Raw genomic sequence first — 26,179 nt, 5'->3', positions numbered from 1 at the left:
GCTATGTGACTCTCTACAGTAGGTTAGGAGGATATGCAGAAACCCCTTTCACGGTGTCAGGATCTGGATCCACACTACTGCCCTTCCTCTACCCCTTCACCCTTTGTCATCACAAAGTGACCCATATAACCCAGACCATTTTCTTTAAGTTCTGTTTAATGATTCACTTTCAACATAAGTCCCAGAACAAACACTATTAAAACTTGGATATTATTTGCTATCTTAGACCTAGCTCAGTCAGCCCCTCCTTCTCAGCAGTGGGGTGGTGACCTCACTGTGCTGCCCTTGATCTGCATTACTGTCCACCTCACCTTGGCTCTGCTGGCAGTGGGCCCCGCCACACTCCTTTCTCCCTCTAGTGTCTTGTGTGCCACCTCATCCATTACATATAGGCTAAATGTTTGCTGAGTCCAGTAAGGAGGTCAGTGCCTGGTATGTCCTCTGAAATGGGTGAGTCTGCCAGAGATTCACCTGTAAATACCTGTTAAAACATCGTGGTGGAAGATGTGCTGATCTCATTCTGGGATTAAATCAGTATACTGAGTCTGGTTGGCGAGGTGAAGGTTATGATCAGATGGTAATTCCTTCCCTAGGGGGACATGCCATTCCTTCTTTCACTGGTTTTTTGGTTTGGGAGACACATTAATTGGACGCTCTTTGAGAGCTCCTGCCTACTTCTGGACCTCAGGATGCTCCAGGGCTATCTTCTTTGATCCTTTCTTCATCTCTTCAGACTCTATGCACATTCCTGACTTTAACCCTCGTTTGGGTGCCCCCACAAAATTGTCCACTTGGGTGTCTTGTTAGTATTTCCCACTCAACTCTCCAAAGCCAACATGTCATTAGATTCAAGGCAGAGAGCACAGCACAGAGGATAAGGAGAAATAAAGACACGTGGGCCAACAGACCACTGGATTTGCCTCAGGAAGATGAAGCATTGAGGAGGACTTGAAAAGGGAAAATTACCCTGCTGGAATCAGGGCACACAAGCCAAAGTGGTAGGGACTCTCATGACTATTGCCTTTGAAATCCTGCACCTCCCTCGCTTTCTTGCCAACCCATTATGTGACCTTGTATAAGTCACTCCCCTCTCTGGGACTCTGTTTCATCAGAAAGTCAAGGTTGGCCTAGATGAGCAGCTCAACCTTTAGTAAAACACCAGAATGCCCTGGAGAGCTTGTTAATAATGTATATTCCATGCTCTTCACCCCCAAACATTCTGATTTAGGAGATCTAGGGGAAGCCAAGAAATCAACATTTTTAACACGATCCAAGGGTGAGGTGATTTCCCGGACCAAAACCACGCAAGTTGATGATCTCATTGTTCCCCGCCAGCCCACAGATACCCTCAGTTGTCCAAGTTAGGAAGCAGAGGGAAGCAAGAAAGTGCTGGCAGCCAGCCAGTTCTGTTTGGTAAGTGTAGCCACAAAAGAAAAAAAAAAAAAGCCAGATGGCAGGTGGAAGGGAATGGTCAGGGAGGGCCATATTGAGTGTGTCCCTCGGATAATGCCTATTTGGTTGAACTGGACTTGGGGGAGACCTCAGTCCCAAGATGGCAGGCTGGATCAAGAGTCTGCCTTCACTTCCTGCCACCCCTGCAGGCTAAGCTCGCCATCACTGCTTTTGCCCCACCTGGATGTTCTACACGAAGGCTACAAATGGGCAGTGTGGCCCCACATAGTGTTGTTTTTAATTTTCCAATTTAAAAATTGGAGGATTTCACATTTAAGTATTCCAGATTTCTCTTGGGAAATCTGAAAGGTCAGCCACACGAGACTCATGTGCATAGGACCTACCTCGGCTGGAGCTGAGCAGGTGCAGCCCCCCTTAATTAAGGGCACCATTTTACAGCCTCACATCACCCAGCTCCTGTTGGAGGGGGCTTTTGAGTTGGCTCCCTTGACTCATAAAATTTGCTCTGGGATAAGCAAGAGCATCAGAAAGCCACGTGTTGAGAGAGTATTGCCTGCCCTCCTGGAATTGTCTCTGGACTGAAATTATTCACCTACATGGAAGAACATTGGTAAGAAACCAGCAGAGTGGGACCACCTGCTGTGCTCATGGCAAGGCTATGCTAAGGACGCGGGGCCCTGTATTCTACGGTTTCCTGTGAAGGCACTCAGAAGTCTCTCTCCAGCCTCAGCACTTGGATCACTGTGGTGGTGTTCCCCCTGAGGAGCCACTGTACATGTGAACCACGTCACTGGTGTACAGGACTGTCCCTGTGCTCAGTGCCAGGCTCACCTCTCTGAAGCGCATGACCTGCCCTGGGGCTACCTGAGGTTGGCTCTATTTAACTTCTTAGGCTAGTTTTACTCTCACTCCCCCCACTTTTTAAAAATCTTAGGATAAGATTTATATCTTTCAAGAGTAAGACCTCCAGTCTTTATTAGAATAAGGCAGTTTCTATACCCTCCATATACCTTGATTATAGCACCTCCTACGATGTATTATACTTATCTGTTAGATATTGGCCTCCTCTGCTAGATGGTGAAGATGGGGCTGCATTTTATTATCACCGTGTCACTAATACCTAGCCCAGGGACTTGCATGTAGTTGGCATTTAATAGGTGTTTGGAGAATGAGATTAGAGATGCTGGAGAACTCGCATAGCAGGGATCCACGGAACAGGTTGAGCAGGGGTTCGACAAGACACAACAACTTCTCAGACCACAGGGATGAGAACATCAGTTGGGTCCTCTCTGACTCAAGGAACATTCCACTACTCTGGTTATATTATCACTTAAGTATATTGAGTTTGGAGAATTCACAAGGGTTTTCTGGCAGGGTAGAGAGAAGAATGGCTTTGGAGTTGACTTGGGAGTTTGAAACCCCCAAGAATGTATATGCTTCTTTTTTAAATGATTGTGGGGATTCTGCTTAACCTTTCACAGCCTCATGTGGTTTGGGGTTCCAATGGATCCTTAACTACCTTATCGTTTTACACTATAAGTGAATCCATTGTTTTGGCACACCTCTCAGGAGAGAAATCTGAGAATACTTACCTATGTACATAAACTCTAGGCATATTAAAACTTATTAAATAATTTTATTCTTTTCTCCTTTATATTACTAACAGTAGCCCAGTGTTCAGCATTTTAGAAAACTTGAAGAAATAAAAAAAAATTGGGGGTTTACACACACATATAAAAATATATATTCGGATAAGCAAATATCTGCTCATTACACTGACCAACTTTAAGAGTGCCAAAAATAAATAAATAAAATGCCTGCCAATCAAATGAGAGGGCTAGATGGTTTTGCTAAAATTCATTATAACACCTTTAAATGACCAACATGTGGTAACAAAATTCAAGTTAAAGTTACAGTCAGTTAGTATGAAAGAGAACATTATGTGGCCACTGAGTATTCCTTAAGCAGAATCTGCTTTGTGCTTAGAACACAGCTAGGTTTCAACAGTAAGCAGCAAAAAAGGTCAAGAAAATTTCCAACTTTTCTAATAACCGCCTTGTAATAGAAAGGAAAAAATATAGAAAGTATAACAATGGCCATGAAAATCACAATTGTATGTTTATGAGGCTTGGGTAACAAAAGCCAACATAGTTAAGATCCTTGGTTAGTTATCTCTGGTTTTTAAAAACCTACAAAACATAAAATATTTGCTTGTTGGTGCAACAAATTTAATCCGCGAGCAATAACCTGAACTATCTTTTCTTCATCAAGTACTTTAACAGTGCAAAATGTCAGCTGTCTCAGCTCACACATTCCATCACTGAAGCCTGAAGATGAACCATCTCAGGGAGGTAAAGCTGCCAAGGAAAATGCAAAGCAGCCAAAAAAATACAATGATTCACTCCTATACCAGAGTCTCTGAAGGTAGAGAGGCAGTTTCTTATGTAAGAGGTGAAATAAGTAATTCAAAATATCCATAAGCTAACATAAGATACAGTATTGAATCTTTTGACACAAAAACAAAGAATACTTATATTGCTATTTGGAACAGTATTCAACGTGGACAAGTAGATCTCGATGTTCTGTGGCAGGGTACTGTATATTGCACTTGGGACATTCCACCAGGCTTTCATTTAGTGCAGCAGTGGGAGTTTTTGGTGAGGCAACTTTTACTCTGTTTTCAGACTCTCCTTGGAAAGTGACTAATGGCTCTGTGAAGGCAAGCTCCCGAAGCTGCTTCTGAAAAATAAATATATATGAGGTGGTTATAAATTACCCGAATTACCCAAGAAGTACTAGGCTTGGGGGTTTACATGGATAGGTTCTATTAAAATACTTAGAGCCAAATGTAAAGGTAGACTTGTGTGCAAAGCTGGCCAAATTTGCTAGTTTTGTAAAAAAGCAGCAAGTTCAGCAATAAAAACAATGTAGAATCAAGAATAGCAAAAAAATTTAATGTTGATCAAACAGGTTACACACAGAAATGATGAAAATACTGCCTAAAATGTTTGTGACTTTCCTTTTTCATGTTTTTTCCCCCTAAGGAACTCAGAATAGTTGATAAAGCTTAAAAATGAATATTTTATAGCACAGTCTAAAGATGACGGACAGCAGGGACACAAAGAAAAAAGCACAGGAAAATTATGGGCTCTTTTGCATACCCTCCAGCTTCCTATACTTTGAAAAATAGTAACAGAATGAGTTATAAATTTCAATTTCAAATATTATAAATCCTCAAAACCAATGACTTACTAGAGTCAAAGCATATTGTCTTTTACTCATAAAGAAGCTACAAATGATTTTAACAATTGCTTTTTTCTCTTTCAAAAACTGAGGAAGTCTATTTGTAACATTTCACCATCTGCAAATATTCTGTAGTACTACGATCATGTATAAAATACAGGCCAATGGGACATAACACGCAAACACAGATCCCAAAAGCTTATTAGTAAGATGCAAATAATAAGTCAAAAATCACTTCTTCATAGAAGAATCATTTAAAAGGCTTATGTTTTAAAAGATTATGTGTTCAAAGGTAACCCACAAAATGTGCTTAATTTAATATGCTTAAAACAGTGTATTAACAGGAACAGTCTATTATCACTAAAAATGGCATTTTTCTTTTTAAATAGAAAAACACAGTTTCTGTTGAGGATTTACAAGTGCACTCCCTTCCCCCATGGCCCCCAGGGCAGCCCCTGTGTAGTGCCTCTAGAATCCTGTGCTGGGGCGGAGAAGATCCAGGCACCACTCAGTGGGCATGATGCTGAGGCCCATCATGTCCCTCTTCCTAGCGCTCTGGGTTGATGCTAAAAGGCAGCTGCTTCAGATGAAGCAGGGGTTCTTTTGCCTACTGATTTGAGAAACAGCCATTCTTAAGCTGTATCCTCCTGGTTTGGGAACTGGTTTGATAAATAAATGTAAAAACAGCAGCAAGAGAAAGAAGAAAAGAAGTTTTAGTTGAACCATTCCAAACTCACCAAGGATTCCAACTGTGTTATTTGATTTCTTGCTTTTCGGAGCTCCTTAAGAATTACATGCAGTTGGTGCTGCATATTCTGACGGTCAAGTTTTTCGTTTTCAAAGTCTAAAGTACATGCATGCATCTGGAACAAATGCCCAGGACAAGACAATTATGGCTTAATAGACACTGTCCGGTTCTCCGGACTAGATGTATAAATGTTTTTCATGGCACAAGAGGCAAGCATTTGTGCCTCTCAGCAAGAATTCATCTGAGTACAATGAGATGTTGATAAATGAAGCTTACGGTTGAGGCTTTGGTTTATTCAAGGAGCAAAGCAAATGCTGGAGGTATAGGTGAGTGAGGAGGAGCTCAGGAAGTTGACTGGAATTTCTCTTCCCCATCCCCCTCCCCTGTTTGTGGGGAAGGGGAAGAAGGGAAAGAGATGGCTATTCCTCAGTTTGGAATACACTAAAAACCTCTGTTCTCTGTTCTGAGAATAAATGGTACCTCTCTGAGTTCTGCTTGAAGTTATACAGTAGCCCTCATGGGGAGACCCTGCTAGGCTAGAATAGGGACTATGGAAGCCATGTGGGGAAGAATAAAATTTGCTAAGGCCAACATCACCCTGTCAAAACAATTGCCATCCCAGTTCAGAGAATCTGGTTTAGCTTAAAGACAGAAATATATGGCAAGATAAGTCAGATAGTCACTTAATTTTTTTGGTTGTTAAAGTTTATTAAAAACATTTTTCAGGGGTGCCTGGGTGGGCTCAGTCGCTTAAGCATCTGCCTCTTGACTTTGACTCAGGTCATGATCTCAGTTTGTGAGATTGAGCCCCACAATGGGCTCCATGCTGGGCATGGAGTCTGCTTATTAAGATATTCTCTCTCTCTCTCTCTCTCTCACTGCCCCTCCCCACCCACCCCATGCTCTCTGTCTCTCTCTAAAAAAAAAAAAAAAAAAAAAAAATTATTTTCATGACTTTCAAATGGTTCTTCACAGAATAAACATGAGGAAATATTCCATTTCCTAACAAGTTAAGGTGAATTTAGAAGCAACCCCAATAAGTACCTGTTGTTCCAGCAGAGCTATCCTTGTTTGTTCTTCTTGATGCTTTAACAGAGACGTGTAAAGGAACTGGACCTGTCAGATGTAAACAGAGCCAACACTGTCATAGCTGATCTTTTGTTGCGTGACCTGGGGTGCATGAGAAGCTCACCAGTCTCACATCTCTATCTGGGACAACACCTGCTTGTCGCGCTGAGTCACTGCAGCTGCTTGTTTGATGGCAATCTATAAAGCAGCTGAGCAGAACAACCCTGGCTGAGAGTTCCCTGGGGCACAGACTGCATGGCGATGAACAGCACCAAACTCTACAGCACACACACCTACTTTCTTGAAGTACTGACATCTGCTAATATTTCTGAGTTGGATAACAAAGCTGGCAATGCCTTGCCCTCCTGGTCCGCAGAGGTGTGCAATAGAATTCTCAACCATTTTTGCTTAATCTTTTGTAAATATCACTGTATGCACCTGTAGGCAGAAGCTAGGTGGTAAAGACCAAGAAGGCAAATGTTACAGACTTTTTTTTAATCCCTCTCTCAACTTTTGGATGATTTTAAAAAATTACTTCGTATTCTAATAATAGCAATAACTAACTTCTACCCAGCCCTTGACTTTACAAAGACCTTTTACATTCTCTCAGCTGACCTTCACAAAAGCCCTTATGAAGCAAAAAGAGATTGTTGTGATTAATTTGACACACCAATGACCTGCAAGTCTGGGAAGGCAGCTGATTTTCCTAAGGCGGCACATCCTGAACTAGAGACCAAGTATGGATCCCAGATCATGTTTTTTCCATTATTCCATGCTGCCGAGTAAGATTTAAATGAATGGTTTCTGCCAAAGTACTAGTCAATAGTCAATTCTAATCATCCTAACTTAGTAACTCTAATGTCACTGACACAGACATCCTGGCAGAAGGTGGGGAGTAGAACGAGAACATGGAAGATTTGTGTGAATTAACTTGAGCACAGCATCACCATGATCAAGGTGCCAGACTGGGAACCAGCCTCAATTCCCCTCTTTGCTTCACACCTTCTGACTTCTGGCACACACCTGCCTCCCTCTCACCAACTGCCTTGTACACCTGAGTTCCTCCACAGGGAATTCCCCATTGCTCACCTTACTGGTTCCTTCTTACCCAAAGACCTTTGTCTCAGTACCATCTCAGGCCTCCAGTCTCTCTGCATCATATTGCCCTGCTTTTTTTTACTTGGTTATGTAGGTACTTGTTTAGGGTCTGTTTCCACTCTAAAGAATCCCATAGTAGGGCAGGAACTTGCAGGAACTTGTTTTGTTCCTTGCTGGCTCCCTAGTAGTTAAAATAGTCCCTGACACTGGATGAGTACAATGACAATTTCAAATTCTGGATCATGGATAGTCTTGCTGGTTAGGCTCACCTGAGATAAGAGCTCTTCAGATCTCTTCTTCTCCTCTTCAAGTTTTTCCCTAGCAATATCATTCTCTTCCTTGAGCCTTTGTATTTTCTCTGTTTTATGCCTATCGTCTTCCAGATGTTGTACATCTGCCTTTCTTTGTGAAGACAACAGTTGATTTAAATCTTGAACTTCTTTTTGGGTTTCTTCATATTTTCTTCGAAATTCACTAAGTTCAAAATTCAACTGAGTTATGGTCTGTCGTTCAACCTCGAGATCTTTTTTTGCATTTGCCAAGAGATGGTTGTAATATTTTTGCTTTTCTTCTTGAAGAAAATCTATGACAAACACATTGTGGCACAACACACTTTTTATATAATAGATTATATCCCTGAGAAGTTAAAACTAAACACATTTCTATAAATAAGATCTTATGAAATGAAGAGTCAGGAGACAGGGTTGATATTTGACAGAACGAGAAAAAGAAGTTCAGGTACATTTTTTGAAGTTAAACTAACAAATAGAAGAAGTGGAAACAGTAACATAGCTGTTCTACGGGAAGATAAAGTAATAATGTAAAGAAGATAAATCAACAAGTAGAGATATAAACTCATTGTTCATATATATATATAATTACCAAAATTAAAAACAAAAATGCTGAAAGCAATTGCTCTCATAGGAGGAAGAAAGAGCGATTGGGATGGGAAGGGAAGGGTGGGCAGACTTTTCTATGCTTCTATTAAATTACTTTAACAAGAGTTCATATCACTTTGATAAAACACATACAGACAGAGAGAAAAACCTATATTGCCAAAGAAAGAAAAATTAGACTTAGCCCACCACTAAAATATTACTTTTATGTGTAATAAACTTATAAAAGCATTGTAGTAAAGTAACTTTGCCCCCAATTCTTTTATATTTTCCTTTTTTAAAAAATTTTTATTTATTTATTTGATAAGAGAGAGAATGAGCGAACACAAGCAAGGGGAGCAGCTGAGGGAGAAGCAGGCTGCCCCCTGAGCATGGAGCCTGACATGGGGCTTGATCCCAGGACCCCGGGATCATGACCTGAGCCAAAGGCAGATACTTAACCACTGAGCCACAGAGGCTCCCCTATATTTTCTTTTTTAGCATTAGCTTCATTTAAAATTTTCAAATGTGAAGCTCCAAGATTATGAGCCTTGCCTGCCTTTCTTTAGCCTTCTCTTTATATAATTCAAAGCTTCAGTCCCATTAGGGCTATCAGTTTTTAACAAGTGCTTTGCATGGGAGGTTTCTCTTCTTTTCTTAGTTTATAAGCTAGAACTGCTGGACCTATTTCCCCATCTGTAAAATGAGAATAATGACCACTCTTGCCCCACCTCTTAGGGTTCTTGTGAAACTCAAAGCCAGGGAAGCTGCAAAGCCCTTGGAAAAAAGGTTGCATACTCCCTAGGAGCCTTCATTTCAATTCTGTGGGAGATTCAAAGGACTGAAGAATCATCTATAAGATGTATTCTTTCTTTTGGGACTGACCAATACATGAAAGGAAGCAAAGTAAAAACATGATCAGTGAGGAGGCCAACTCTGGGGGAAATGAAGTTGGAGAAGATCTGTGAAAGTGGGGAAGGACACATAGGAAGGAGAAAATTTAATGTGCCTTTAGAACTGTCAGAGGTCCATCACCCTGTGCCTCTGGTCCCTTTGATCAGAAAACAATGAGAAAACAAACTTGCTAACATAGTCTTTCTTACTTCAGAGTTATAAGACTTGCTTAATTCACTTTCTAACATATTTATAAAAATCTAAATTTGACAAATCTCTCCTTTTGGAAAATGGCAGGCAAGCCTACCCCAAAAGAACATTTTTATACCAGTACCTTCTGATTCAGCCTTTTTTGTCTGCTGTGGGCGTGAATGAGCAGCTGTTTCTGGTTTCTGTTCCAACTCAAAGATCTTGGCTAAAAGTCCTTTTACATAGACCTCCCGTTGTTGATCATACACAAGCCACTGCTGATTTTTCTCCAGAGCCTCAAAAAGAAAATGAAAGCAAATTAATAAAATAAAATAAAACAAAATCTTCAAAAAGGTAAGGGAGCCCCAGTGATGTAGCCTTTCCTAGTACAAAGAAATTCTTGTGGGTCAAATAGAACTCTAGACCACCACCACATGGTTTGAAACCCGGAGATCCATTCTGACGTCAAGGTCCTTCAGAGCACCTAACACCATGGTGAAGTCATGTTTCCAGGGGGTCAAGTTCATTTGTTCTATACACAACTTGCTTTGTGTCTGTCCATGTAAATTAGAACACCTCTGTGGCAGAGGTAGAGGCCCTGCTCCAGAGATTTCCACCCAACACACAACTCTGCTCAGGAGCTCCCCATGTGGAGAGAGACACGAACTTGCGGACTGGTCGGCTGGTGCTCCCGCCCAGTCCAGCCACTTTCCTTCTCCGTTACAGATGCTGTTGCCCAATAACCTGAACTCCAAACTCCACCTTGTGGCTGCCTCTCAGAGAATCACACCTAAGGAGCCCGCCCCCTCTTTATCACCAATTTTCATCCTCTTAGGACTCAAGTAAAAATCCCACACTGGGATCACTCACTTGATTTGCAAAGGGGCTTATGAACTCAGTTGTTATATATATATATATGTCTACATATTTTTAAAAGTCATTTTACCAAATAATAAATAAATAAAATAAAAATTATTTTGCCAAACATCTTCAGCTTTTTAATCTGTGGTTACTTTGTCTTTTAAATAGTAAGTTTCTTGAAGTGGCAGACCATGCTCTTCTGGAAGTATTCCTGGCTTTGTGTATAATATGTACTCCAGAAATCATCTGGATGATGGCATAATATTAATAAAGTAGGCAGTGTTTATTTAAGTTAGCAGATAACAGAGAAACTGATTCACTTTACTTTTACTGCTAACATTAGTTTACTGTTACTGCTAACAGTTTTTCATTTCGGTTCTTTCCTTCAAGAAACTAGACATGCTCTGATAGCCTTACTTGGTTGGCCACCTAGCCTAAGTCTAAAAACCTGATACCACCTGATCTGTGGTAAGACACTGGCAAATCCTCACATAAGAAGCTACATTAACTTTAGTGGATAAAGCAAGGTGGCATATATGGACAAAGGTGTGTAGATTTATGAGGTGGTGTATTATTATCAACCAGGACAAATTCATATATCCTCTAACTCTCATTGTTCTTAACCAGTTGATCCCTGGAAATTCAGTGAAAGGCAAAGCCAAAGGAGTCTGCCAGGACAGCCCCGTATCCCCAGCAATTGCACACTACCCTCCCCCCCTTCCCCTAGTTTTGTTACTGAAAGTGGGGCACAGATTCAAGTTAAAGCTAGCAAAATAGACAATTCATCTGCTGATTCTGGGCGGAAAAGCCTAGAAATTCTTATACTGCACCACCATGCAATGAGATTATAAGTCTTCTTTCTAACCTAGAAGTTCAATCTAAGAAGATGAGACTGTTCTTTTCTTGTTCTTTGTTTCTGAGAGGCTGGGCAAGTAAATCTCAACGGTTATTTGTGTAGAGCGTCCATATACATCTAAACCTCATGTCACATATGTAAAGTATGGATGAAACATCCCAGAAGGAGGCCTACATAGTGACATGAATACCCCTTCATGATAGCCAAGCTCATCTGTACGGAGTCCTCTGCCCCTGGCACCCATGCTATGATTTGTCTTGAGCAACGATTGACTGTTGGATCTTGGTAAACCCTGCTTTTGGATTAAAAGAAAAAAGAAAAAGATGTGTCCCTTTTTTGCTCAACAATGCAGACCCTCAGTTGGAAGGTGATTCCCCCATTAAGAGAGTGAGAGGAGACACAGACTATCACCAAAAACTTTAGGTTAATTAATACAATGATCATTCTACTTTGGGAGGAAAAACAACTCTTAATAAGTTCAGTTCAACCTCTCCCTTGGTTCCCCTAAGTGCTAAATCATTTAATTAGTAACAGAATTTTTGAGAGCTTCATGACACCACTTGCTAAAACTGAAGCTATGTTCCCTTAGGCTAACACTAAAATGGCCCATAAACTGCCTCTTCCTATCTCTTCAGGTTACAGCCTAGCCATTTCTGGCCTCCACTGCCACCTTGCTGTCCATATAGCTATACACACCCTCTTGCCCAGAATGCCCTAGAACTCCTTCCTATATCACGTGCCCACTTAAATCCCACCTTTTCATCAAGTTCCAGTGCATCCAGGGTTGTCTTTCAGGCCTCCTTGCCATAAGTGCCCTCACCAAGCTCCCTCTCCTTTGTAAGCCAACAGTGATTTTAATGTCCATTCAATTTATTTGGCATCTTATACTAATGACCTTGATTGTGTTCTGATGATAGTTATTATCTGAACTAGATCATGGCCCCTGGACAGCTGGCCCAGGCTTGTTTAGATTTTGTATAGTTCCATTTATATGTTCGATGCTTCCATGGCAAGTAGCTGCCTAATAAATGTGAACGATGGTAACAACAAGGAGCAGAGAAACAATGGTTGCCAGAATCGGCAAGCACCCACACAAGCCTTTTAGCCCCAAACTGAAGTTTGGGTATTCAGGGGAGGAAACGTCATGAAAAAATCTAGTAGTTCCTTATACATACTAGAATAATCCATTCAAAATGATTTAAAAAGAATCAAACACTCTCAAAAAGCTATTTCTCATTAACTAAGGAATATATGAAAATGAATTTCAAACCCCCTTATAATGGAACTACCATAGCTATTTCTATGATTTTAACAAGTGTATACTATGCACCCTTTGTGTCATAATTCACTCAGACCTGTTGAAATCTATTATTATCAGTGGTTGAAGTGGCAGCCAGGACGTATAATTTTATATCCTTCAGGGGTGCCAAAAAAGATGGCACAAAGTTCTTGACAAAAAAGTTGCATGATCAAAGCAGACTGAAGTAAAACACACATACTGAAACACTTTCAAAAGTGTTCAATTCTTTTTCAATCACCCTGCATTTGTTGTAAATACACTGAAAAAGGAGTAGCTCCTCTCTCCTATGAGCTGGCATCTCACCCCAGGGGGTGAGATGGGAAAAGCAGTAAGGAACACACTGGACATTTTCAGTTGTATACTAAGGCGTCTTCTTTTAGAGTAAGAATTTCTATCTTTTAAAGATATAAAACAGATGAGCTTCAAGTCTGAAAAGATCTTTCTATATAAAAACTCCTCAGTCTAGAGAGTTCTTCTAACCTTTACTAGGCTCTTTCCATGAGCATCCTACAAACTCATGAGCATGTAGGCATGGGGCTTAAAGAATTTCAGTGTCTGCTCTCTGCAGAACTAAGAAATGGATTAGGATGACAGAGGCAGCTTCTGGAATCAAAGACTTAGTCCAAGGGTCCTCCAGTCACTTGACCACACACTTTTCTCTTGGTACCTGTCAGGCAGTTATAACATGAGTCCTCCTCACAGAGTTTAAGAGTAGATTTGGAAAGTGGAGATAATGTACGTTCACTCTGTATTAAATACTCAAATTTAGCTGCCAAAAGAGGTAGTGTTGTAGCATTCAAAAAGCATGCATATAGCCAAATCTTTATAAATCATGTGTCTGATGCTAAAAATACCTAATTGTATATCAAATTTTAAATCTGTCCAACTTTAAGAAACAGTTTTTTAAAGACTTCATTTATTCATAAGAGACACAGGAGAGAGGCAGAAACATAGGCACATGGAGAAATAGGCTCCCTGTGGGGAGCCTGATACAGGACTTGATCCCAGGACCTGGGGATCACAACCTGAGCCAAAGGCAGATGCTCAACCACTGAGTCACCCAGGTGCCCCAAGAAACATTTCAATATAAATAATTCAAGTCAACGTTGGATGGTGCTGAAAATTTTCTCCTTTTTAAAGATTTATTTATTTGAGAGAGAGCACAAGAGCAAGAGGGAGAGCAGGAGCAGGGAAAAGGGGCAAAGGGAAGGGGAGTAGCAGACTCCCTGCTGAGCAGGGAGTTCAATGCAGGGCTGGATCCCATGATCCTGAGATCAAGACCAGAGCTGAAGCCAGATGCTTAATGGACTGAGCCACCCAGGTGCCCCGAAAATTTTCTTTTAAAGGAACCTGTCCATACATCACTTAAGTATGAGAAACAGAACTGTTGGTTGAAGATTTGAGGGGCAATATTCTAAAAGACCAGGTGATGGCGATGTTACATTAGTAAAGCAGTCAGTTTCTTTCCTCCAGGCCTCACTGTCTTCTGCATTTGCTTTCTTCTCTAAATAGTATCAATAATAAATGGACTTGATGGCTATCAATAAATGTTTATATTAGTTTTGCATCTTTAGAGTCATCATTGCATTATCATCTCTTCCAGCTTTGTGCCCTCTATACATTTATAAGGCATGCATTTAACATTTCCACTCAAATTATCAATAAAAATATGGAACAGAAAAAAAAATATGGAACACAAGTAGGCAAAAGTGAATGCTACTAAAGCTCTTCCTCAGGCTTCACAGGGATCCATTTTATGTTTCCTGAGCAAAAACTCTAACATAGGTTAAAATGTTAGTCTATACTGGAGGAATAAAAAAAGTGAGTCAACTGACAAAGCTGGAATTATGTGCCTGCTTTCGGCTCAGGTCATGATCCCAGGGTCCTGGGACTGAGGGCTGAGTAGGGCTCCTCACTCAGTGGGGAATCTGCTTCTCCCTCTGCTCCTACCCCCACCCCCACTTGTTTGCTCTCTCTCCCTCTATCAAATAATTAAATAAAATCTTAAAAAAAAATTAAGTTGCTATCTGTACTGTAGACATGTAAGAAGACATCCTTGTTCTGAGGAATATATATTGAAGTATATAGGTTTAAGGGGCTGTAATACATGCGACTCACTCTTAAAAGGTTCGGAAAAAAAATTTATGTTCTGGGGGGTCTGGGTGGGGATTGAAGAGATATATAAAATGAAGCAAAACATTAACAATGTTTGAATTTTGGTAGAGTATATGGGTGTTCTACTTAGCATTTTTATTCTTGTAACTTTTATGTAAATTTGAATTTTTTCCAAATAAAAATTAATAATTGTTATTTACCTTCCTTAAATTGTTTAAAAATCAGATTTTTAAAATTCAGAGCAAGAAATGCCTACTTCAGCTTCCTCTTAGCTATTTGGTTTGCAAGTCAATGACACTACAATGTTTACAGTATGAACTCCATGTAATTATTTCAAAATGTCAGCCAGACCTAAATGGTCCCTGAGGAACGATACAGTTAGGCATTTAGAAAGGTGAACATGGGTTTTTAGGGCTTTTTTCAGCATAATGAATACTGATTCTTAAAATAGGTGGGCAAAGTGATCCAAGAAGCTTTGTGGGAACCTGGAGGAAGGGCAAAGGACTGGAACTACTGAGCTCTCAAAGCAGAATAATGTGAGCTCTGTGCTCAGAGGAGTGACAGGTTGCTTTCCCTGCTTCCTAGTCTCCCCCTGGGCTCAGAGACAACCAGAGCTAAATCATCTCTTGCTCCTCAAATGTGTAAGTTAATACAGCAGAGCTGAGAGCTTATTGGAAATGTGAGATCTCGGACCCTACCCTAACCAATGAAATCAGAATTTGTGTTTTATGAAGATCCCCTAGTCTCATATGCACAGGAGAGTCTGGGAGGCCTTGCTCAGTCTAGACCATTGGATGGTGAGTTGGGTTAAATTTTACTCCACTTATCTGAAATCCTTTCTAAGGTAAACAGAGCAGAGGAGCACAATATGATCCTTAAGTAAGCCAGGAAGATAAAAGAGAACAAAAAGGTTGGGTATCCATGTATAACATTTCAAAGTTATTTTCATACAAAGAATTGTCATTATCTAAAAATAACTTTAACTGATATTTGAAGCAGTTGATACCAAGAAGCCTAAAAGTTACATGTATGTTCAAGACAATAGCATATATTTTCAGGTACTAATAAAATTCAAATGTTCTAGACACTGGGCATACAACAGTGAAAAAAACATGGAAATCTTCCCCTTGTAAAACATATACCAGTGTAAGACTTACATAATAAACACAATACGTGAGTGAAATATATTGTAAGTTTAACAGTAATATGCGATGAGAGGAAAAGTTACAGAAGCAGGGAAAGGTAATAGGAATTGTCTGGGAGCTATAATTTTAGAAAAGGTGGCTAGGTAACCCTCTGGCCCTGGCCCCACCCCCACCCCTCCCACCCAAGAAAGTGACAATGAAGGTCATGAAGATATCTGGGGAAACGGTGTGCCAGGCAGAGCAGAGAGAAAAGGTAGTGTATTGAAGGAGTAGTTAGAAAGCCAGCATGGCTGGAGCAAGTAAAGGGGAAGTAGGAGGTGTGCACATAAATCATTCATACATCTGTACATCTGTGCAGCTGGTAGGTATTGACATACATGGAACAATAAAGGTCGTATAACATATGACACAAGGAACTTATTTTGATAGATCTTTAAAAAGTATGTTTCTTCTTTATCTTAGTTACCTGTAGGTGAGTTACTTTGATAAGGTACTATAGGACCCTGTGATCCAGACACTCAGATTTAAATTCTTTGGAAGATCAAATAGACCTCAAGGTACACTTGCTAGATGAAAGAAAACAGGAATCTTAAGAGAAACTTAGAGAAGAGTAGACTTGCCAGTAATATTTCTGGATTCAAAATACCTACCTACTGGCCTAATAATTAACTCAAGAATTTTCTACATTGTGTATCTAAGACTAAAACTTGAAAAAATACAGTGAATAATAATCCTATGTCCTCAATTAATTCAATTCACAATGAAACACACCAATCTATATAACACATAAGTTTGAAGTAATATAGCCTTACCATATATCTAGAAAACCTTATCTCAAATTCTACAGAAAAGTACTTAGTATACAGAGAATGTGTTTCCTTTTCAAATGACAAAAGCAAATCCGGATTCCAAGGGAAGAGTTTCAAATGAATAAATACATCTTGCATGGATAAATAAAAAGAAAAAATTATAAGTGAAATTACAACATAATATAATAACTGGGCAAACTAGATTTAGGTGAAGAAGGAACATTGTTGAGGTATTTGGGTGAGTTCTAGGGCTTTCTTGCCTAAAGAGACTAGGACTAGAGGAACTGGTCCTCTTGAATGCCTAGAAAGAGACCTAAAGGTAGTAACATAGGGAGATGATCTCAAACCATTCAGTTCTTTTCTCAACAGACTATTTTCAAGTCACAGCATCAATGCTGTCAATTTCCATGAAATTTAAGAACGAATTAATTAATCCTCTCTTCCCATAACTTAATAGAAGGAAAATGAGGGGCGCCTCAATGGCTCAGTTAAGCATCTGACTCTTGAGTTCAGCTCAGGTCATGATCTCAGAGTCATGAGATCAAGCCCCGTGCTGGGCTCTGCACTGAGCATGGCGTCTTCTGGTCTCTCTCTCTCTGCTCCTCCTTGTGCTCTCTCTCTTAAATAAATAAAAGCCTTAAAAAGTAAGTAAATAAAAATAATAAAAGGAAAATGAGCTTACATCTTTAAGTTGTATTTCCATTTCATGAATATTATTCATTGATGAGTTGAAGCAGCTTGTAGCCATAGTCTGAAATAAACCAATATTAGTTAATATAAAAAATTTAACAAGTTTCCTCACCATATTTGGTTCTATAATAACAGAGAATACTTCACAAGGACATCTCAAAATCCACATCTAGTACATGCTGATGAACCATCATGCCAGGTGACAGGTACCAGAGGAGAAGGAAGATCTGGAAGTTTCCTCAGCAGAGTGGAAGCCCTGAGATTTCATACCTAATTTGATTTCTGAGATCATCTGGATCACCAGCATACCTCAGTGCCTAAGAATTGCCTAGTGGTTTTCACCACAATGAAACAAAACTAAACAAGTAGGCTGTTTAAATGAAATCTGGAAAATATTAAATTGTCAAATAAAAGAAAAAAGTTGTTTTCTAGAATTATATTTGTATTAGTATTAATTAGTATTAGTCCATACAGATTATATGGAACTCAAGACAAAATTTCTTTCCTTTTTTTTTTTAATTTTCACACAGAGGGGAAAAAAGTGGTTGGATGGTTGGATGGATAGGTATCCAGGCTAACCAACAAAACTCCTAACAAGCTATATTTCAGTCTTTTAACACCTTTAAGGAAGCAGACTTGTGTGAACACTGGCAATAAATCACAAAATATTTTTCTCCAAAGGTTCTTAGCTCACCCCAGTATCCCTTTCTCCCCCTCAATTTAGTCGTCCTGGTAAAAACTAGGACAGAGGCAGTTCACCAAAGCCTTTTCCTTTTCCTCTGGGTACACTGTGGACTATATTTCCCAGCCTTCCCTGCAGTTAGTGAGGCCATGAGACCAAATTCTGTCTGATGGAACGGGGGCAGAAGTGACATATGCCAATGCTAGGCCTGGTCCCCAAACCCTCCCTTCATGCTCCACACGTTCCCTCTAGCTTACAGCTGTACACAGAGGATCTGGTGCAAGGCTGGGGAGCCACTAAAAGGAAGGAACCTGGATCTGAGTGATTCTGCAGAGCAAAGCCTCTTCTACTCCCACCTGCACAAGGCCGTGACATGGGGAGAAAATGAACATCTGTTTTATGAGACCCTGAGATTCGTAGGTTGTTACAGAATCAAAGCAGGCCGACTAACATAGAAATCAATAACCTTATAATATGATTGTTATAAGAATACATTTTTTAGAGTTATCATTTCTACCAGAATTTGTGTGTCCATATTTAAAAGTGGAGAAACTAATTCTTGAACTTTAAGGAAAAGTTTTAGGTGATCACTTTGGATCTATAATTTTCATGAATTTTAGCTGTGTGAAAATTCTCTACAAAAACATATCCTCTTTGTTTTTTAAACCTTTTGTTTTAATAAATAAGACATATTCACCGCTTAGGTTTTAAATCACATTTACAGATGAGGAACACTTCTAGGCCCAAACAGGTTAGCAGTGAAGCGACTACTGCTGGGAGGTATGCATGGTCCCCATGCACTTTAAGCCTAAGAGCAAAGACTTCATGTCAGAGAACACCGTACACATCACCTCTAGGCTCAAGAACTAGAAGCAGAGGACTGGAGGAAGAGCGGAGACTTGGTGAAGCTCCTGTGACCACCATCTTATACCCTCACCCTCACACTACAGAAGCCGACGAAAGTTGTGCTACTTTTAGATAAGCTAAGAAGGAGCTTTCCTGATTATATGAAGTCAAACTTTCTATTTTAAACAATTAGGATAAGGGCATTAGCTACACAGAGTATCCACTGACAAATACAGACTATGAGAACAGAGAAGAGGAAGCCACACAGATACCTCGTTTCTTCAAATATCAGAAACTTCCACGCCACAGCAGGAGAACAGTGGATGAACTCTACCCCTCCCAAAGGTTTAGTTCAAAAACTTCCTGTTGCCATTTGCACCAAATAAGGCTCCCCGTACTTCTGGCATCATCTGCTGGGCTATAAGGTCCAGTCAGCTTTCTAGAGTATTGGAAACCTTTATTTTACAATCCCCATTATAGATCTCCACTTCACCAGCTATTTCCTCAAGCAGGTAGGATTCCTGATCAATTTGGACATCAACATCTTTTTTGGTGGCAATTTTGTACATAGGAATCACTTTTTGCACTGCAGCCTTTACCAGAGGGAAAGGCTCTGTTTCTTGCAACGAACAATCATTTGGGGCTCCAACAATTGGTACAAACCCTGGAGGACCAGTCCATCCAGCAGTACTTGGATTCTGGTTGTATCTTTTACCACTTTGCTGAGTCTGTTTTGCTAAGGTCATCTCTTGCTCTGAGGACCTTGAGCCTTGCTTGATTCATCAAATTAGACATCTGAATTTTCTTCTGCTGCTCAATCTGTTTTTCTTTCTTATCATAGTATTCCATAATCTTCAGTCTTTGGGTTTGCACAAGACGACCTTTCTCAATGTTGAACTCTTCCTCTGCCTTCGCATCTATTTCCTCTGCTTTCTCCTTGGCTTCTTGTTCAATAAAAGCCATCATATGCTTAATCTGCTTCTGCACATCGGCATCACTGAGGGCCATGGGGAAAGCTGTGCTAGGCCAGCAGGCCACTGGCTCAAGCTTAGCCTGGAAGGTGGCGGTAGAAAGCAGGAAAAGAAAATCCTGCAGAGGTATCGGCTTCCTTTGGTTTATCAACATATCCTCTTTGAATTCACCTGTAAAAGTACTCAATTGCCCATCTATGACAGTACATGTAAATGGTATAGGCCCTATCACTCTGACTATTCTGAATAGGAGAAAAAGTGCAAAGACCCTTATCAACATTGAGGTATATCTGAAAGCTACAGATTTTCTTCTATAGGTGGTAATAATACTATTAGTATTATGTAAATGTTCAAATTTGCAAAAGAATCAAAGATCTAATCAATAAGAAATCATTTCTTGAGCACTTACTATATGCCAAGCACCATGCTAGGGGATTTACATATATCACCACATTTAATCTCCAGGATTATTTCTCTATTTTTTTACACCTCTCTACCTCCTTCACCTATTTTAATCTCCAATATTCTTATCTTGATTTTAACAGTGTGGAAACTGAGGTTTAGAAGAAGGGTCTGGTGAATTCTAGCATTGTCTCTAAAGCTAGAAAGGTTAAGGAATTTGTTCACTCAACTAGCAAGTGGTAGAACCAAAATCTGAACTCAGATCTGCCTACCTACAAAGCCTTGTTCTCACTAGTAACTTTAAAACAGAGGAGGAGGGAGCAAAAGCACTTGTAGCTCGAAAAAGCATACCAGATATTATAATTGTGTATCTCAAATCTGAAAATAACAAAATGAAGGCTATTGTCTTTATGATAGAAACTACAGGAAAAAAAAAACCCTAGAAAACCTTGGATGTTGTAGATACACAGTAGATTCTGTATTCTGAATATTCCTTTGCACAAAAAAATGATCTGGGGAGTGGAGGGAGCCATATTAACTATTTTTGCTTATAGAGAGGGTACCAGGCTATAAATAAAAAATAGCTTGTTAGTATACTATATTGTTTCATCATTTGACAAGTGTGTTTTAACAAACCCATTCTTCACAAGAATTAAAAATTGTATCAGAAAGGGAAAAAAATCTGAGTTTAAAGAAATGATGAGTACCTGTGATAAGCGGAGTTTACTGGCTTTGCTTTCAAGTTCAGCAAGCCTTGCAGTTGTAGCAGACAACTGTTTTTTCAATACATCTGTCTCTTCAGACAAGGATTTCAACAGCTGTTCCCTCCTTTCGCCTTCCTTTGTCTTCTCCTCCAGCTGTTCAAGCAATGTAGTATTATTATACTTGACTTTCAGCTGCTCTCTGAGTCTTTGTATTTCTTTGTCTTTCTCTGTGAGGTGATATGCATTCTTCTCCCTCTCAGCTTCTAGGACTTGAATTTTCTAGATATAAACTAAGAAGAATCTTAGAACAAAGCCAGGTCAAACATGAAAATAAGCAACATACAACAAGCATTTATGAAGAGTTTATTATACATCAAGTCAGCATTATACTAGATACCAGGGCCAAAAAGAAAATGAAGCCGAGGTCCTATGCTCAGAGAGCTCATAGAGAGGTAAACTGATAAATTACTGCGATACACTAAATGCCGTACTTAAGATATATATAAAATGAATGGGACACATACACAGAAAAGAGAAACCAACTCTGTCAAGAATGGTAAGAGAAAGCTAAAGAAAAGCTGGCTTTCACATCAGTATCTGATAATCATCCTTCTATAATACCAGTTCTAATCATCTTAAAGGCTAAAAGTAAGCCATACAAGAGATAGATACACGCTCATTAATGAACTCGAAGCAACAGAACTTAAAAATTAACAGAATGTTACAACTGGATAAAAATGCATTCGTTAACTTGTTTTTTTGTTAATAAATGATTTGGTATCAACTCTAAAAGATGATCTTCAAAGGAGTGTTCACATTTTCAAGGATTTAAAAGATAAAGAAGGCATGCTTGTTAAACTGCTGCTGACATAAGGCAGAGAGCAACTCTGGGGAGCCCAGAAAAGTTAAGAGACTGACTTTACATGCTAAGACGGTAAAACCACCATAAAACTACAAACTTGCATGGAGGTGGAGGGGAGAAGCAGTTGTTCAAATATAAAATGGGGAAACTGAGTTAGTTGACCCTGTGAAAATGATGTGGGGACTTTAGTTGCCTCAAGCCTAAGATAAGGCAGTAGTATGATACAGTTTAAAAAAAAAAAAAAAGCCCATATAATTTTAGGCTTTTGGAGGGTACAGCATCCAGATTAGTGGAAATAACAGTGCCATTTCAACTCATGTTTGCCACAGTGCACAGCACACACACCAATATTGTTCAAGGAATGTGAAAACATCACAAGCATCACAAGGTGCTCAGGAAAGTAACCAGGATTATAAGATGCTAGAAAAGCTGAAGAGTATGGGGTTGGTCTACAAAAAAGTAAAAGGAAGGAAGATTCCGTCAAATATCTGAGAAGTTTTCATATGGATAAAAAATGACTTGTTCTATGCCTGTAATACATACAATTAGAACAAATGGGAAGAAGTTACAGGAGGTTTAATTTCAATTGATTATAAAGGAACAAAGTTTTGACAACCAGTGCTTGTCAAAGATGGAAAGAACTGGAAAGAGATCTCTCAGGGAAGCTATTAGATTCCATCACCAGACTGCAAAATAATCTTTATGTCTAAGAATTAGTGATAGATCATTTCTCAATGCTTGAATAAGTATGTGTTGTTAAAAGAATAATAAATCATTTGGTTTTATAATGTGCCTATAAAATGAAATTTAAAGAAATCCAATGATACTATTTAATACAGGTCATTTATTTTCTAACTATGAATAATAAGAGAACTTTTGCAAAATTAAATTAATGATTAAAAATTTAAAATCTCCCAGTTCTAATATGTTCCTAGCTGCTTTATTGACTATGCCATAACAAACTGTAAGTTAGAGAACGTGAAGTATAGTTTGACAGAATGCAAAATGCCAGTACATGTAATGATTTTACCTCAAAAAATCTGAAAACAAAGATTACTTGGAAAGCAGCCAATATACATGATAAAATGGATTTTTAAACACTCATGTTAAAATCTGAACTCTGTTGAACACTTTGAAATTATTAGATTTGATTTTTTACATTTAGTGAATGAACAGAAAAACTAAATTATATCATTATTGGGAAAATACTTTATCTCCTACAGCAAAGTTTATTACAATTGAAAAACGTTTATAAGGCCACTCACCTCCAAAAGTCTGTGTCTGTCTGTATCAGTCAACTTTCCTTTTCCACTTGTGATTTCATCCACTGATGTTTTTACAGCTGAAATTTCTCCCCTAAATTTTTCTAATGCAGTTTCTGATTTGGAGTTACTAGGCTTTGATCCCCATTTACCTTTAATTAAACCTTTGGGACTTCTGGAAGACATTTCTGAAACTATCTGTAAAAATGAAAACACAATTATATTTTATGAGTCTAAGTTTAAAAGGACAAATCTCGGGATCCCTGGGTGGCGCAGCGGTTTGGCGCCTGCCTTTGGCCCAGGGCGCGATCCTGGAGACCCATGATCGAATCCCACGTCGGGCTCCCTGCATGGAGCCTGCTTCTCCCTCTGCCTGTGTCTCTGCCTCTCTCTCTCTCTGTGACTATCATGAATAAATAAATAAAATCTTAAAAAATAAATAAAAGGACAAATCTCAGGCTTGTAACCTTTTGCTAAATAGAAGAACATTTCTATCTCAATAGAAGTGACACAGCCAAACCAGTGGGGTATGAGAAAGAGACTGGGAAAGGCTTCTGGCTTGGTGGTATCAATATTTATTTTTTAATCTGTGTGGTAGATACGTGGGGAGAATTCACCTTTTAAAAACATGTCAACTTATCTTGACATACACAGTAATGCACAGAATTAGTGAATCACCATATTGTACACCTGAAACTAATATAACACTGTATGTTAATCATACTGGTATTAAAATAAAAAAAATTAAAAATATGTCAACTTGGATGCTTATGTTTTGGGGAGGATTCTGTATGTATGTCATGCTTCAATGAGAAAGTTTCATTAAAAAAAAAGGGATCAATAATTAAACCATTAAATGTAGGCTGAATGAAACAGATAACAAAGACATATCTCACCCAGGAATAAAATGCTTGTGGTAAATGATATAATTCTGAGAACATAGGCACTGAAATGTCATTACCTAACATAATGATATGTCCTGTTCAAATCTATGTTCAAATCTATGTAAACAGGCAGCTACCTGAGAGACTATAGTAAGCAGAAGCAAGAAGAATCCAAGACAGGATATTTATAGGAAAAAAGAGACACAATATTCAAGAATTAAGGATAAGAGGCCAAATTAAGTAAGGAGAAGCTTAGAATCTGCTAAGAATATTAGGTAACAGTTTAGAAGAAGTGTATAGTATTAACTCCAGGGGCAAAATATACAGTGAAACATACTGTGCATATAATGAAAGTAGCTTTAATTAGAGAGATTAAAAACCATTTTCCACCTTATGGATCCCAAGATAAAATAATGGTGGTAACTGAGGAAGTTAAAGGAATATAAGACCATTCATGCACTCAAAATATATTAGAAAATCTAATTTACGAGGTAGCATAATAGGAGCTGGTATAAACTGGCTATAAGAAAGAAGAAAGAAAAGAAAAGAAAAGAAAGAAAAGAAAAGAAAAGAAAAGAAAAGAAAAGAGAGGATACATGTCCCCTTAATGAGACGTTTAATCTAGTAAAGGTGAACGGACCATCTAGCAAAAGGTTAGTCCTGGATTTTTGCCCATTTGAAGGTGACAGACTAAAAAAACCAGTAAATCAATTAAGGTTAATGTAAGGTTATGGTATCTTGAGAACCCGCCACCACAGGAGGTTCTTCCCTATAGAGTTCTGGTAATAACACTTGCTGACTCGGTATACTGGGTTGATAAGACAGAACGCTGCAATCCAGCCACCTGCACAAGGCATCTATTACACGGTTCCCAACTGCAGGCAAATCTTACAAAGACAGGCGCTCGGGGGGGCACAGTCGGTTAAGCCACTGACTCTCGATTTCGGCTCAGGTGGTGACCTCAGGGTCCTGAGATGGAGCTGGCGGTGTCTGTTTAAGATTCTCTCTCCTGCTCCCTCGGCCCCTCCGTCCGTGCACGGGCTCTCCCCCTCTCTCACAATAAATAAATAAATAAATAAATAAATAAATAAATAAATAAATAAATAAATCTATCTTTACAAAAAATCTTGCAAATAAATAAATAAATAAATAAATCTTTACAAAAAATCTTGCAAATAAATAAATAAATAAATAAATAAATAAATAAATAAATAAATCTTTAAAAAAAATCTTGCAAAACCCCTCACATAAGAGCTACGTGGGCAGAGAGGCAAAGAAAATCCGCAAAAGAAGGCACTTTCTCACTTCTAAAATGAAGATGTTTGTAGAACAGACACGAACGTGCTTGCTAATCCGCACGCTGTCCTCACGAAAGACCCTGGCCAAGTCACTTGGCCTCTCCGCGCCAAGAAAAAAGAAAAGGGGGGGGGGATGATAATACGCACCTACGCACCGCAAAGCTGAAAGGAAGGATGGACACGCCCACGGCGGTGAGACTCCCAACCCGGTGCCAGGCAAGAAGTGAGCGCCCGGGAAGGGGGACATATACCTGGGCGGGCAGAGACTGAGTCCAAGCAGACGCTGTCGGCCCGCGGCCGCGTCCCTCGCTGTCCGGCCTGGCCTCGGGGCTGCGAGCCCTGGCCGCCTTCGTCACCCACGGCTGTCGCCTCCCTGCCGCCAGCCAGCACCTGAGGCGAAGCCGGGTCCTCGCGTCCGCGGGGCCACACCCTGCGGCACCCGCGCCGCTTCCGGGAGTTTGAATCCCGCGGCTGCGGGGCGGGGCACGTCACTGCCGGCGGGGGCGTGGCCGGCAGGAAGGGGGCGCGGCACGCGCGGCGGGCTCGCGGCCCTCCGATTGGCTGCGACCTCCGAGGGGGCGGGGCTGGAACCTGGAGGCGGGGTGGAACGGAGGTGGGTCCGAGGGGGCGGGAGCAGAGGCGGGACTCAGGCGGGGAAGTCCTGCCCTCCGGTTGGTGGTCCTCTTCTGGGGCTGTCTCTGGGCTCTTCTGAGCGCTCAGACCTCGGGCTATGTTTCCTTATAAGGAGCCGAGAGTTGTGTTTGTCAGCTTTGGGGATCAAGCACATTACCACGTTCAGTGAGCTAAATCCAGTAACTGAACTGGGACTAACTCGTTCTGTGTCCCGGAGCATGATTTGCCTTTCTAGAAACCAATTTTGCCCATTATGGAGTAGGAGAACTGCATTCCCTGAGGGAGGACAGCCTGTCTTCCCATTGTGCTGAATCTTTCTCTTGCCAAAAGT

General features: G+C 40.0%; 1 protein-coding gene and 1 pseudogene across 3 annotated transcripts; both read right to left on the bottom strand.

Moving 5' to 3' along the window:
• Positions 1–3,050: 3,050 nt before the first annotated feature.
• CEP55 (centrosomal protein 55) lies at positions 3,051–25,677 on the bottom strand. Of its 3 annotated transcripts, none has more exons than XM_055345827.1 (9): positions 25,363–25,677; positions 23,037–23,231; positions 20,913–21,188; positions 17,297–17,365; positions 9,674–9,824; positions 7,840–8,153; positions 6,449–6,520; positions 5,394–5,519; positions 3,051–4,152 (listed from the first exon to the last, which is right to left on the bottom strand). In XM_055345827.1, exons 2-9 carry the CDS (start codon positions 23,217–23,219, stop codon positions 3,952–3,954), a joined length of 1,392 nt encoding a protein of 463 aa, XP_055201802.1. In that variant the 5' UTR covers positions 23,220–23,231; positions 25,363–25,677; the 3' UTR covers positions 3,051–3,951. The 3 variants fall into 3 exon arrangements, with proteins under 3 accessions (XP_055201802.1, XP_055201803.1, XP_055201804.1); XM_055345828.1 differs by having other exon boundaries at positions 25,467–25,677; XM_055345829.1 differs by lacking the exon at positions 5,394–5,519.
• On the bottom strand, positions 19,180–20,065 carry LOC129523223 (V-type proton ATPase subunit E 1-like; annotated as a pseudogene).
• Positions 25,678–26,179: the final 502 nt, after the last annotated feature.

Source organism: Nyctereutes procyonoides, unplaced genomic scaffold (assembly GCF_905146905.1).
Source record: "Nyctereutes procyonoides isolate TBG_1078 unplaced genomic scaffold, NYPRO_anot_genome, whole genome shotgun sequence".
Taxonomy (NCBI): Eukaryota; Metazoa; Chordata; class Mammalia; order Carnivora; family Canidae; genus Nyctereutes; species Nyctereutes procyonoides.
This window is presented reverse-complemented; position numbering and strand designations above follow the sequence as displayed.

Bases quoted from the DNA above. Each gene is read 5' to 3' on its own strand.
- CEP55 (XM_055345827.1), bottom strand. From the start codon at position 23,219: ATGTCTTCCAGAAGTCCCAAAGGTTTAATTAAAGGTAAATGGGGATCA. The intron at 9,825-17,296 runs GTAAGCTCATTT...TTTCTTTTTGAG, and splicing joins TGGAAATACAACTTAAAGAT to GCTCTGGAGAAAAATCAGCA. The intron at 6,521-7,839 runs GTGAGCCTAACC...TACATCTGACAG, and splicing joins CTGAAGAGCTCTTATCTCAG to GTCCAGTTCCTTTACACGTC.